Source organism: Chionomys nivalis, chromosome 3, assembly GCF_950005125.1.
Source record: "Chionomys nivalis chromosome 3, mChiNiv1.1, whole genome shotgun sequence".
In the NCBI taxonomy this organism is placed as follows: Eukaryota; Metazoa; Chordata; class Mammalia; order Rodentia; family Cricetidae; genus Chionomys; species Chionomys nivalis.
In genome coordinates, this window is record NC_080088.1 from 99,125,277 (window position 1) to 99,138,973 (window position 13,697).

The following is a 13,697-nucleotide window of genomic DNA, read 5'->3' on the forward strand; positions in this document are numbered from 1 at the left end:
ATTAAGTGTGGGTCTCTTCACCTCAATTAACCCAATCTAGAAACTTCCTCAGAGACCAGAGGTTTGTTTCCTAGGTAACTCTAGATCCTCTCAAGTTGAAAATTCATTTTAGCTCTCAGGCTCACGGCCCTCCCTCCTCCCTCTCCCAAGAACGGAATCACAGGCGTACCCCAGTAGGCACACCCAAGTCTGTTTGTTCAAACTTAACAACCTGCTCCCCTTGAGAAATGGCAGCCTGAAGGTTATAATCCTGTCTGCCTTGTACACCCGAGCCTTCGTTTTGTTCGTTCGTTGTTTTTGCTTTTAATAGCCTGATCTTTTGTTTATTGAGGATCTACTGTATGCAGAGGTCTGGAATGTAAGAAAAAGCCCACATCAACCTAGATGGTACAGATACTAACTAGTATGTTTGAAAAAAATTAAAAAATAAAACAATAAAAAACAAAAAACTTAGCCGGGCGGTGGTGGCGCACGCCTTTAATCCCAGCACTCGGGAGGCAGAGGCAGGCGGATCTCTGTGAGTTCGAGGCCAGCCTCGTCTACAAGAGCTAGTTCCAGGACAGGAACCAAAAAGCTATGGAGAAACCCTGTCTCGAAAAATCAAAAAACAAACAAACAAACAAACAAACAAACAAAAAAAAAACAACAAAAAACTTCAAAAGCAAGGAAGCTGACTTGACCCTGGAGCCGCCTGAGAGCAAATCGAAAGAGATGGGTAAGGGAAAGTCCTGGAGCCTGGGGGTATGTTGATTAGGTGAGTTGGGTTACAGTGGAAGAGAATGTTCTAGAAGCCAGCACACCATGTGCAATGGTGAAGTCATCCATCTCTCTCAAGCAGAACATCCAACTCTTTCTTATTTATTTGCTTTTGAGGCAGGGTCTCCATATGAACCTTACGCTAACTTTAAACTCTCTCTTAGAAGGAGAAGGAGGAGAAAATTTAAAAAAAAAAAGGAGAAAAGAAGAAGAAGAAGAAGAAGAAGAAGAAGAAGAAGAAGAAGAAGAAGAAGAAGAAGAAGAAGAAGAAGAAGAAACAGTTAATTTGACTCACAGTTTGAGGGTACATGGTCCATCATGACAAGGAAGGAAAGGTCACAGGAAGGAGCTGGGTGCATCTCAAACACTGTCAAGTAGCAAAGAGAGAGGAATGCTGGTGCTCAGCTCACTTTCTCCTTTCTGTTCAGTCCAAGACCCCAGCCCCTGGGATAGCGCTGCCCACATTCTGGAAGGGTGCATCCAACTGTGTTAAGCCTCTCTGGAAACACCTCCAGGGACAAGTCTAGAGGTGCGTCTCCAAGGCGATTTAAACCCAGTCAAGATTAACCACAAATCCATACTTTGTTTACCTGACACCCCCACGGCATTACGTTAATCTGTAACACTCCATCCCTAGGTCCTTAAAGGTTTGTACCCACCTCCTTATGCAAAACACATTTAGCTCAACTCCAGTAGTCCCCTCTGGCCTCAAACTCTTTCTTGTTCAAGACAGGTTCCCAAGTAGCCACGGTTGACTTTGAACTCTGTATGTTGCCAAGGATGGCCCTTAACCTCCCCCATGATGGGATTACAGGTTTATGCTTTAAAACTCTTTTTTTAAAGAATGTATTTATTTTATTTTTATATTTATGTGTATGAGTGTTTCACTTGCATGCCTGCATATGTACTATGTATATGCCTGGTACCCATGAAAGCCTGAAAGAAGGTGTTGGATTCCCTGGAAGGGATGTTATGGATGGTTGTGAGCTACCATGTGAGTGCTGGGAGTTGAACTCAGAGCCTCTGAAAGAGTAACAGGGGCGCTGGGCAGTGGTGGCACTCGCCTTTAATCCCAGCACTTGGGAAGCACAGGCAGGTAGGTGGATCACAGTGAGTTCGAGGCCAGCCTGGACTACAAAGTGAGTACCAGGACAGCCAGGAATGTTACACAGAGAAACTCTGTCTGGGAAAACTAAAAAGAGTACCAGGGGCTCCAGGCTGAGGTGCTCCTAACTGCTGAGCCACCTCCCGCCTTCAATCTTCTTTAGTTTTCTGAGTAAGGGATTACAAGCATGCAGCTCCTGTCCTAGCCTTTAATGGCTGAGCCACCTCTCCAGTTCCCAACTTTTAAAGTCTTTTTAGAGGGGCTAGGGATTGACTCATTGTGTGAAGTGTTGGTAACCGAAGTGTGAGGACCTGAGTTCAGATCCCTATCACCCACATAAAGATGGGGCACTGTGGTGTGTCTCCCTAAATCTAGTCCTGGGAAGCTAGAGACAGGCAGATCCTGGGATCCCAGCTGGCCTAACAGAATTGATGAGCTCCAGGCTTATTGAGAAATCTTGCTTCAAAAAATAAGGTGACTAAAAGGTTAAGAGAAAAAAAAAAGTAGTTCAGAACTCTTGTTGCTTTTCTAGAGGGCCTAAGTTTGTCTCCCAGCAGCCACAAGTAGCTCACAGTGGCCCATGTTCCCTGGACTCCCCTACACACACACACACATACACACAGAAAGAGAGAGAGAGAGAGAGAGAGAGAGAGAGAGAGAGAGAGAGAGAGAGAGAGAGAGAGAGAGAGAAACTAAAAATAAAATAAGGTGGTAGCAATTAAGGAAGATGTCTGACGTTGACTTCTGGCCTCCATATGCACAATAAACACATCCACATGAACACACACACAGAGAGCATCATAATTATTTCCTCCTTCCTTATGCCTCTTTCTCCAACCCACTCCCTCCTAGCTCTGTTAATTTTTATTTCCCGATGGCTCTGATTGTCAGTGTCTTGAGTCATTTCTCTGTAGATATCAGCACCATCTGTTCCAAACTCAGACCATATTTCTCTGTTGACCTGTTTTGTATTTTCCGAGCTCTGGGTTCATGTTCATGGCCTCGGGGGCATGTGTGGCCGCTAGAGGGGCTGAAAGGTGGCTTTGTGTTTGCAAGTGTTACAGCTCTGGAGGGGAGTCAGGCTATGCCTATAACTGTGTTCCTGTAGGGGGGAATGGTCTCCCTGCAGGAGTATTTTCAGGGTGAAGGCTTTCAGGGTGGAAATTGGTTGGATTTCAATCCCTGAGCTTGGACAAACTCAGAGATTGGCTGGATTTCATGCTCAGGGATTGGCTGGATTTGTGCTCAGGGATTGGCTGGATTTGTGCTCAGTTGGTCAAGAGCAGAGTATATTTCTTTGACTCTGGTTTCAGGGTCAGGGTGTGTTTCTTTGGCTGGCCCTTTTACCCTACAGTGTTCCCAGAGCAGAAGCCCTTTGGGGGAAAGACAGGCAGACCGGACTCCAGACCTCTGAGATTTGTTAAACTCTCCCAACCCCTAGCCATCCATTCCCCTTCTCTTCCCTCCTACCCCTGTCCTTCCCTTCCCTATGTTCTCCCTTTGGATGTTGTTTTTAAAGTTTTAATCAGTCTCTCTCTCTTTTTCTCTTCCTCTCTCTCTCTCTCCCTCTCTCTCTGTGCACACATGTGCATGTGATGTGTGTATGTGAGAGATGGTTACTTACGCCATGACATAAGAGAGGTGGAGTGGATTCTCTTGCGTATTTATGTGAGTTCCAGGGATTGGACTCAAGTTGTCCGGCTTGCATGGCAAGTGCCCTTCCCACTGAGGCATCTCACCAGTCCCCTGCTGTTAGCTTTTTTGAGATAGGATTTCAAATAGCATAGGTTGGCCTTGAACTTACTGTGCCGTTAAGGATGACCTTAAACTCCTAATCCTCTTGCTCTGCCTCTAAATACTGGGGTTATTGCTTGCACCACCGTGTCTAGCTCTTGTTTTTGTTGTTGTTATTTTGTTTTTAATTTTTGGAGACAGGATCTTGTTACATAGCCCTGGCTAGCTTGGGACTCACTGTATATAGATCAGGCTAGCCCTTTACTTCTAGGGATCTTTCTGCCTCTGCTTCCCCTGTGCTTGGAGGGTAGGAATAAACCTCTATAAAGGCTGAGGCCTCTTGAATTTGTTGGACTTTGAGGACTGAAGTTCATTGTTTTTGATTGTCTCTGCAAAATGAAGCATCTAGGGTCACAATCAGGCTTTGCATGAAAATGGCCCCCATAGGCCCATAGGGAGTGTCACTCTTAAGAGGACACCTTTTGGAGTAGGTGTGGTTTTGTTGGGGGAAGTGTGCCACTGGGGATGAACTTTGAGGTCTCAGATGCTCAAGCCAGATCCAGTCTCTCTCTTCTTTCTGCAGATCCAGATGTAGAATTCTCAGCTACCTCTTCAGTACCATGTGTACCTGTGTGCCACCACGCTTCCTGCCCTGATGATAACTGACTAAACCTCTGAACTGTAAGCAAGTTCCAATAGAATGCTTTCCTTTATATGAGTTGTCATGGTCAAGGTGTCTCTTCACAGCAGCAGAAGACTTAAGACAGCCACCTTACAAAGAATTACATAAAATGTCATTACACATCTGTCGGGAACCAACCTCGACAAAAATACCTCTTGCCAGGGTAGAGGCGTGGGGATTTAGAAATATAGCAAAGAGTATGAAGACATGAGTGAAAATAATAAAATGGAGAATCATATAGGAGAGTATCAGGAGGGAATTCCAGTACTGAAATTTAATTTCCAACTGCTTAAAATACCCTTGACCCAAAGAGGCAGGAGTAAGATAAAAAACTACATTAACAGGACACAAGGAAATGAACAGACCAGCTGAAGGTGGAGGGAGACTTCCAGATAAACATTCTGTTGCTAGAACAAAACAAGTCCCGCTCATACCCTAGACCAAAACATTCTGTAGGCAAACCACTCCCTGAGTGGAATCCAACTTTATCTCCATAAAGAAACTGAACCCGGGTTGGAGAGATGGCTCAGCGGTTAAGAGCACTGACTGCTCTTCCAGAGGACCCGGGTTCAATTCCCAGCACCCACGTGGCAGCTCACAACTGTCTGAAAATGCAGTTCCACGAGATCTGACACCTTCACACCAATGCACATAAAATAAAGTTAAATAAATCATTAAAAACAAATTAAAAAAAAAAAAGAACACTGCCTGCTGTTCCAGAGGTCCTGAGTTCAATTCCCAGCAACCACATGGTGGCTCACAACCATCTGTAGTAAGATCTGGTGCCCTCTTCTGACCTGCAGAACACTGTATACATAATGAATAAATAAACCTTAAAAAAAAAAAAAAGAAAAGAAACTAAACCCTTAGTCAGGTCCTTAGACTTTTGTTTGGGAGCACATCTATTTCTCTATTTCTGAAATACAAGGTCTGGATATTAGCCAAACCTGTTGATAATAACCTTGAGATAGCAGAACTCTCTGGTTTGAATCTAGGTGGGACCTTTTGAGGTAGAAGCACAATAACCTTGAAGGAACTAGAGGTAAGTTCCAACTCTCTCTGACCTTTGTTCTGGAAATAGGCTCACATTTCCGGACCTCTACACACAAATCTAAGTCTGGGGACTGTTGTTTGTGAGTACTGCAATGCCTTAAGCAAATATGGTTCCACTCATGGGCTTCTTTTAAGTCAGCAAGCAATTATTCACTCATCTGAAAGTATTTATGCCAGGTAGTGGTGGCACACGCCTTTATTCCCAGCACTCAGGAGGCAGAGACAGGTGGATCTCTGAGTCTGAGGACAGTCCGTTCTAATGAGTGAGTTCCAGAGCAGCTAGGGCTGTTACACAGAGAAATTCTGTTTTGAAAAAGAAAGAAAGAAAGAAAGAAAGAAAGAAAGAAAGGAAGGAAGGAAGGAAGGAAGGAAGGAAGGAAGAAAGAAAGAAAGAAAGAAAGAAAGAAAGAAAGAAAGAAAGAAAGAAAGAAACTAAGTCTGCTAAGGACAAGGATGACCTTCAGTTTTATTTTATTTATTTGCAGGACTGGGTTTTGAACCTGGGCCTCAAGCATGCCAGGCAAACACGTCTCAGCCCACACTGGCCCTTCACTGGGGAACTGTAGACCAGCTTGCTATCCCACTGAATCAGGACCCCCAAGTCTTTGTTTTCAGCTTTCTAATTTTGAGACAGGGTGCCACAAAGTTCTCCAGACTGCAGACTGGTACTGGCATTGAACTCGCCATGTGGGCCAGGCTGTCCTTGAGCTTTCAATCCTCCTGCCTCAGTCTCCCAAGTACCTGGGATTGCATCTTTTTATTTTTTTAAAAAATATTAATTAATTAATTTTTTTATTATGTGTACAATATTCTGTCTGTGTGTATACCTGAAGGCCAGAAGAGGGTGCCAGACCTCTTTACAGATGGTTGTGAGCCACCATGTGGTTGCTGGGAATTGAACTCAGGACCTTTGGAAGAGCAGACAATGCTCTTAACCACTGAGCCATCTCTCCAGCCCCTGGGATTGCATCTTTAGACCACTAGTAGTGGCCTTGATTTTATTTTACTTTAGCAGTGCTGGGAACGGCTGCAGGGGCTCTCACAGGACCAAGCAAGTGCTCCACCAGCTACACGACCAGCACACAAGTGTATGAGCTAGGCATGCAGCAATTACATGACCTCATTCCTTAAGGAGCACAGAAAACCAAACTTGGGGGCCGGTTTCCTGGGTAAAGAGACTGCTATGAAAGCCCGAGTTTAGATTCCTAGCCTCTGTGGGGGTGATGCACACCCACATCTCAGTTTTGCAGGGGGGGTGGTGGTGGTGAGAAAGCCTGTCTCAAAATCTGTAAGGACAGGCTGTGCACGGTGCTGCAAGCTTTTTTGTTGTTAATTCTTGTTTTTGTTTGTTTTACAGACAGGGTCTTGCTATGTAGCCCTGGCTGTCCTGGAACTTACTCTGTAGAAGAGACTGGCCGTGCACTCACAGAGATCTGCCTGGCTCTGCAGAGTGCTGGGACCACTGCTTGGCATTTTTTTTTTTTTTTAAATAGGGAAAAATGATGAGAGAGAGAGAAACTTACAATCGGGACATTATTGCCTGTCTTACAGATCTGAGCGACAGGTACCCAGGCCCTGCAGAAGGTGGGACAATCCCGCCTGTTTTATAGATCTGAGCAATAGGTACACAGGTCCTGCAGAAGGTCCCTCAGCGGGCACCAGGAGCCCCCTCCTTAGTTTGCTTCACCAGCTTGGCAAAAACCAACCATCTTGGCTCGGGTGACCTTTCCTGGATCACTGGCAGGACACGGAGAAAGAAAGGTTACTGTCTGAAGCCTCCTGGAGACCTCAAGAGAGCCACAATAAACATTGTAATTGTTTGACAAAGCTCTTGGCTTTGGGTCTGGGCAGCAGGAAGAGCTAAAACTGGTGTGGCAAGGCGGAGGTGGCCCGCGGCAAGAGTTTGGCTGCAGGGCCTGGTGAGCTCTGAAACTGTGCTTTCTGAAGAAACCTGGGGCCGCTTCTCCCAACCCCCTCTCCTGTGTCTCTAAAGCTCCTGTGTGGATGTACTACAACATTAATGCTCAAAATATACATTAATTAAGCCCCTATACGCCCATCATGGTACCTGGGTGGTCTTTTGTTGGTTTTTGCTTGTTTTTTTTGAAACAGGGTCTCACTATGTTGCCCAGGCAGACTTGGGATTCACTTATGCTGAAGTAGGCTTCTCTTGAACTCACCGAATCTACCTGCCCTCTAGAGTGTTGGGATTAAAGGTGATTTTTAATCTTTTTTTTTTTTTTTTTTTTTTTTTTTTGGTTTTTCGAGACAGGGTTTCTCTGTAGCTACGGAGCCTGTCCTGGAACTAGCTCTTGTAGACCAGGCTGGCCTCGAACTCACAAAGATCCGCCTGTCTCTGCCTCCCAAGTGCTGGGATAAAGGCGTGCTCCACCACTGCCCGGCTTCTTTTTTTTTTTTTTTAAATCTGAGACAGGTTGTCCTTCCATAGAGCAGGCTGGCCTTGAACTTGTGAAGATCCTTCTGCTGTCTCTGCCTCACAAGTAAGTGGATTACTAGACCCCTCATGGTGTTAGGAACAGAACCTAAGGTCTCACCTAAAGCTAGGCAATTGCTCTCCTGCTAAGCCACGCCCCACTAACACTGAACTCCACCCCCAGCCATCTTTTATTTTATTTTGGCTTTTTGAGGCAGGGTTTCTCAGTGCAACAGACCTGGCTGTCCTGAAACTTGCTTTGTGGACCAGACTGACCTTGAACTCCTGGAGAACTGCTTTCCTTTCCCTCCCAAGTGCTGAGATTAAAGATGTGACCACCTCTGCCTGGCTTTTTTCTTTTTCACTTTTTTGTTTGTTTGTTTGTTTGTTTGTTTAAATGGAAAGAATTGTATACTTCCACTTCTCTTATTAACAATTTATCTCATTGCAATTGTTTTTTTTTTCTGTCATGAGGGTGTGCGTATAAGTGGGGTGTGTTTGAGTAGACAGGGTCAGCAGATCCCCTTAGAGCTGGAGCCACAGGTGTGAGTTCCCTCCTGTGAGTGCTGGGTGCTGGGATCCTCTGTGAGAGCAGTGTGTGCGCCAAGCTGCTTGGTCATCTCTCCAGTGCGCCCTTCTTTCTCTTTTCTTTTGGTTTTTCAAGACAGGGTTTCCCAGTACTATGAAGCCTGTCCTGGAACTAGCTCTGTAGACCAGGCTGGCCTCGAACTCACGGAGATCCGCCTGCCTCTGCCTCCTGAGTGCTGGGATTAAAGGCGTGCGCCACCATCACCTGACTATTTTCTGTTTTGAAACAGTCTCACCGAAGCATCAGGCTGGCCTTGAATGAACTCGGCAGCCTAGATTGGACTTCAACTCAAGACCCTGCTGCTTCAGCCTCCTGAGTGATCAGGATTATGGCTATATACCACCACAGCTGACTTTACCTTGCCTTCGGACGCTGGTGAGTTACCCTGTGCCTACCTTCAGGGCACAATGGGACAATGAGGTCAGAAACGCCCCTCAGTTCTGGCTTGGGCTCAACTTGTGTCCCTGGGTCAGAGGATGCTGGAGCTGGAGGGAGACATTACCCGCTGGTTCTTTGTCAGCAGCCCCCGAATCTAGTCGGGGCCAGAGATACCTTCTCTACTTCCTTGTCCCTTCCTCCCCTTAAGCACTCCATTATTTAAGGGTCCCTTTATTTCATGCAGCCCCTCCCATGCCTAAGCCTTTCCCGGGTCAGCATGATGGCTTGGTGCGTTAAATGCATGTCCAAGTAAACTTGGCGACCTGAATTCAGCCCTTGAAGCCCATGAAAAGACGACGACAGAACCGACTCCACTAACTTAACTGACTTGACAGCCACTTGTGCACCTCGGCGCATGCATGTACCCACACACACATCCACACCCAATAAAAAAAAAAAAAAAAAAAAAAACAGGACTCCATTCTTAGAGCTCCACCCCTTCACTGAGTCAACGTCTGTTTATTCTTTTATTCGAGACAGGGTCTCATGTAACCTTGGTTGCCCTCAAGTTCACTGTGAAGTCCAGGCTGGCTTTGATCTCATAATCCTCCTACGAGCTGAGATTACAGTCGTGGCACGTACTTGGCCCCAAAGTTCTCCTCATTGGCCACTTGCTCTGTCCTCTCCCAGAGAGAAGAGTGGTTTCCCTAGGGGAAGCTGCTGGGGATAGTCGGCTACATTCTCCTTGCTCTTTTAGGATCTTATCAGGGATGAACTCAACACTAGGGCATTTACTATGAATAGCAACCCATTTCCTCTTCTTTAGGTCATCCTGATGCCAGCACACTGGCATTCCTTAGGGAAGAGGAGGGGACTCTTCTGGAGCGGTTCTCCTAAGCAATCTTTTGGCACTGGGCACACCGGAACCTGCCTCTAATACCAGCTACTTAGGATGTTTAGCTAAAATGAGCATGAGGCTAGTTCTGGACTACAGATTGAGACCTTGTCTCAAACCCAAACCCAGTATCAAGTGTTTGTGCTCCAATGCCCAGGTGACCCTCTTTCCCTCCTAGATCACCAGTATCCTCCTGCTCCAGCCTCCCTGCTGAGTCCTTTCTTAGGCATGCCACTTGCTCACGGTGCCTAAGTGCCCTGGTCAGACTCTTACCCCCCACTCACTGTCCCCTCCATTCCTGTCTCTAGCGTTCTTGCTTAAGCCACCCATAGCCACCGTGCCGTTTAAAACCAGGTCCCTTCTCCTGTTCAAACACTGTTGTCCATCCCTACGTCCTTGGAACTCTTCTTCTTTTGGTTTCTAGAAGGAACTCACTGTTCCCCTGGTTTCTGCCATAGGTTAATGACTCCTGGGTTTACAAGGTTTCTGTACATTTATTCTCCTTCCTGTTTCCTGGATCGTCTTACCTGGCCGTTCCTAGTGTGACCGACTCTAGCACTCAGACCGAGCTTCCCTCGGCTTCCTCCCAGGAACTTGAGCTGCCATTTTGGTAGTTGTTCCTTATCAATGATCTAAGACTGAAAGCTGAGGCTGTATTAATTGTACCTTATCTTGGTTTTTCAATACACGGTTTCTCTGTGTAGCCCTGGAACTCACTCTGTAGACCAAGCTGACCTCAAATTTAGAGATCCGCCTGCCTCTGCCTCCCTCCCGAGTCCTGGGGTTAAAGGTGTGCGCACCGCTAACCGGCTCAGGTTGAGGCTATCTTAGATTCTTCTCATTCCCCCACTCTGACACCCTAATGGGGAGTCCTGGGAATTCCACTTCCTTAAACGCCCTCAGTTTCGCCCTGGAATACCACCATCTTACCCTGGGTGGGGTTCCTCTATCATCTTTGAGCGCCTCACCCAAGATTCTCTCACCTTTTGTTGCTGTTTTTTGTTCGTTTGTTGAGACAAAGCCTCCTTATACAGCTCTGGATAGTCTGGAATGCAGACCAGGTTAGTCTAGAACTCACAGAGATCCTCCTGCCTCCAGAGTGCTGGGATTAAAGATGTGCTCCAATATGCCCATTTTGTTTTTGCTTTTTTTTTTTTTTTTTTTGTTGGAGACAACTCATGTAGCCCAGGCTGCTTTGGAACTGTTATATGAACCAGGTGTGGTGGTCAGCCTGGTCTACAGGAGTTAGACAACCAGGGCTATACAGAGAGACCCTACCTCAAAAAAACAAAAACAAAAAAATGAAGAGAGAGAGAGAGAGAGAGAGAGAGACTGATATGCGGCAGAGACTATAACCTTGAACTCCTGATGTTTCTGCCTACACTTTCCAAATAGTCTCACTGCTTTAAAGCAGGGCCACCTAGGACCCTGTTTTCCCGTCAAGAGCCCTGTTCTAGTTCCCTTTATCTTGTTTCAAGAGCAAGCACCTCACTTCTCAATATTGTTTAAAGCTAGGTCCCTCCCTCCTTTGCGGGCACTGGGAAGACGGTGAGGTGGCCTTGTTCCTCATCTCTCCACCTCCAGGTCGGAGGAATTGTCAAATGTTCCTTTTAGTCCCTGTCCCTCCACCCCCAAGCTAGGAAAGGAACCCAGGCCCAGTGTGTGCTATGCAAGTACTCTACTACTGAGCCACACCCCCGTCGCTTAGATGTCCTTTTGGTGAGGCATTCAAGCCAAACAATAGGTCTTTTTGTTTGACGTCTCCAAATATAAAATCGCAGTATAGAATGTACTTCTTTAACCCGCACATCCGTCACCTCAAAAGCCCAGAGCAAGGCTATGGATCGAAGCTCCAAACTCAAACCAACTGGGACATCCGGGAGAAGAACCCCTTGCCTCCTCTGGCTATGCCCCTCAGATCGGCTCTGTTGAGTTCAGTCCCGGAATATCTCCCAAGAGCCCCACCATGTGAGCACCAAGCTCACTATATACCCCTATATTCTCCTTACTGGACCTGTATGCTGTTTTAAACTCGCTGCCCACGGCGAAGGCTATCTCAGGGCCACTCCCCAGCAGCTGCCCGGCAAGGGAGGTGGTGGCCTGTGGGGGCGTTCAGGATAAGGACGCTCCAGCGACTGCAAAAATGAAAGGTTTTTATTGAAAAATATGAAATGGCCCGTTTTATGGTTGCCTGTCTCTGCCCACTGTGAATCTTCCGGCTGCGGAAGGACGGGGCTGGCAAGTAGCTGCAGTGGCCACCCCAGTCCTGTACTCGGGAAGGGTGAGGTTTCTTTGTCCAGACGGGTTGGACGGTTCCTAGGCCCGGCAGTCAGGTGGCAGCCAGGGAAGAGGGGACTCGCCAGGCTATTTTTCCTTTTCCAGTCTAGCAAGCAGACTGCGTGGCGTCTGAAACCATCTGGAAGGTGGTGTGGTCTCCGACGCGTGGCTGCAAGCTGGACTGGTGGGGTGCTTCGGCTGCTGGTAGTGGTGATGGTGCGGTCTGCGTGCACCCGGCCCCTCAGACATAGTCCTTGCGGTCATAGGCGGTGCCGGTACCGGTGCCAGGCCCGGTGGATCGCGGCGCAGAATAGAGGACCTTGGTGGTCGTGTACTTATCGCGTGGTGGGCAGGAGCAGCAGAGCAAGGCGCCCCCTAGTAGCTGCAATGCGGCGGCTGCCCAGCCCACGTACAGCCCGGCTCCCATCTCCCGCTTCTGGGCCTCAGGCACCAGTGGGTTATAGAAATCCCTGATGATGGTGTTGGCCGACCAGGACACGGGTACTAAGGTGAGCAGAGAAGCCAACAGGAAAAGCACTCCCGCCCCGATGGTGATCTTGGCCTTGGCCGTCTCGTCTTGTACGCAGTTAGTGCACTGGGCGCCCACGAGCGCCACGAGGAGCCCGAAGGCGGCCATCAGGATGGACACCACGATGAGGGCTCGGGCAGCCTGCAGGTCCTGCGGCAGGGCCAGCAGCGAGTCGTACACCTTGCACTGCATCTGCCCGGTGCTCTGCACCACGCAGTTCATCCACAGGCCCTCCCAGGTGATCTGCGCTGTGATGATGCTGCTACCGATGAATGCCGAGACGCGCCACATGGGGAGAGCGCAGCACACGATGCTGCACAGCCAGCCCAGCACGGCCAGCGACGTGCCGGTGATCTCCAGGCCCATGGACATGGCTGCTGGACTTGAACCGGCTCTGCCGGGCAGCTCCGGGGGCTGGGAGACGAGGGATCGAGGCCGCTGGACCTGAGAACCAACTGCCGTGCGAAGATTGACGGACGACTGTCGCCGGGACCGACGAGTGGAAGGCAAAGGACGGGGCGCGCTAACGGCTCCTCTCCCGGGGCTCTCACGGAGGCTGCCCCTGCACCTGCCTGTAGCTTTGGAGGCTGGCTGCTGAGACTGGGTTGGCTCGGGGTGGGGTGGGTTGGACTTAGCTGGTGCCCAGAGGAGGAGGGTGGAGCTCGCTCTCCTGGCCCAGGGGACAGTGACGTGTGTCCCGTTCAGTCCCGTCCGTCCTCCCCCTCCCCTTCACCAAGGGAGGTAGGATTTAGCCAGAATCCGAATGTTTAGGGTGTGGGGGTGATATCGAGGGAAGGCTGGGACCTCTGCGCTCCCTTCTTTCCAAACCTGCCTAGCTCCTCATCCACAACGAATTCTTTTGAGACATACAGAGGGGGAGGGGAGGGGCATTTCAGGGATTTTTTTTTTTTTTTGAAGCGCAAATCACCAATAATAATCTGCTTTCCCCACCTCCATCCTTTCCAGCGCGGGAGGGAGGGAGGCGTAGGATGGGGGCGAGGCCAACTCCTCTGGACAGCCCGGACTGGGAGGCCCCAGTGTGGGCGTGGCTGCGGCTGTTTGTCGTTGTAAGTGGACGGAATTGCAGTACCTGCTCTGGGTCTCTCCAGCTTTGAGGCAAGTATGCTGGCCTTGCCAGAGCGCAGTTTGATGCAGGCTGATAGCAAGGTCTGTATTTGGAGATACTTGACTCTGAAGCCAGGGCCGCCCACCTGAAGCCCCCTCCCTAACCAGGTGTTGAGTTTAAATTCTTGTCAGGCCCCTCA

The 13,697-nt window shown here is 48.6% G+C and overlaps 1 protein-coding gene across 1 annotated transcript; it reads right to left on the reverse strand.

Annotated features, from left to right (window-relative positions):
* Window positions 1–11,762: 11,762 nt before the first annotated feature.
* On the reverse strand, window positions 11,763–13,048 carry Cldn3 (claudin 3). Its single transcript, XM_057765324.1, has one exon. The coding sequence runs from the start codon at window positions 12,802–12,804 to the stop codon at window positions 12,145–12,147; it is 660 nt and encodes a 219-aa protein (XP_057621307.1). The 5' UTR covers window positions 12,805–13,048; the 3' UTR covers window positions 11,763–12,144.
* Between the last annotated feature and the right edge of the window lie 649 nt (window positions 13,049–13,697).

Coding starts and splice junctions, on each gene's coding strand:
- Cldn3 (XM_057765324.1), bottom strand. CDS start 12,804: ATGTCCATGGGCCTGGAGATCACCGGCACGTCGCTGGCCGTGCTGGGC.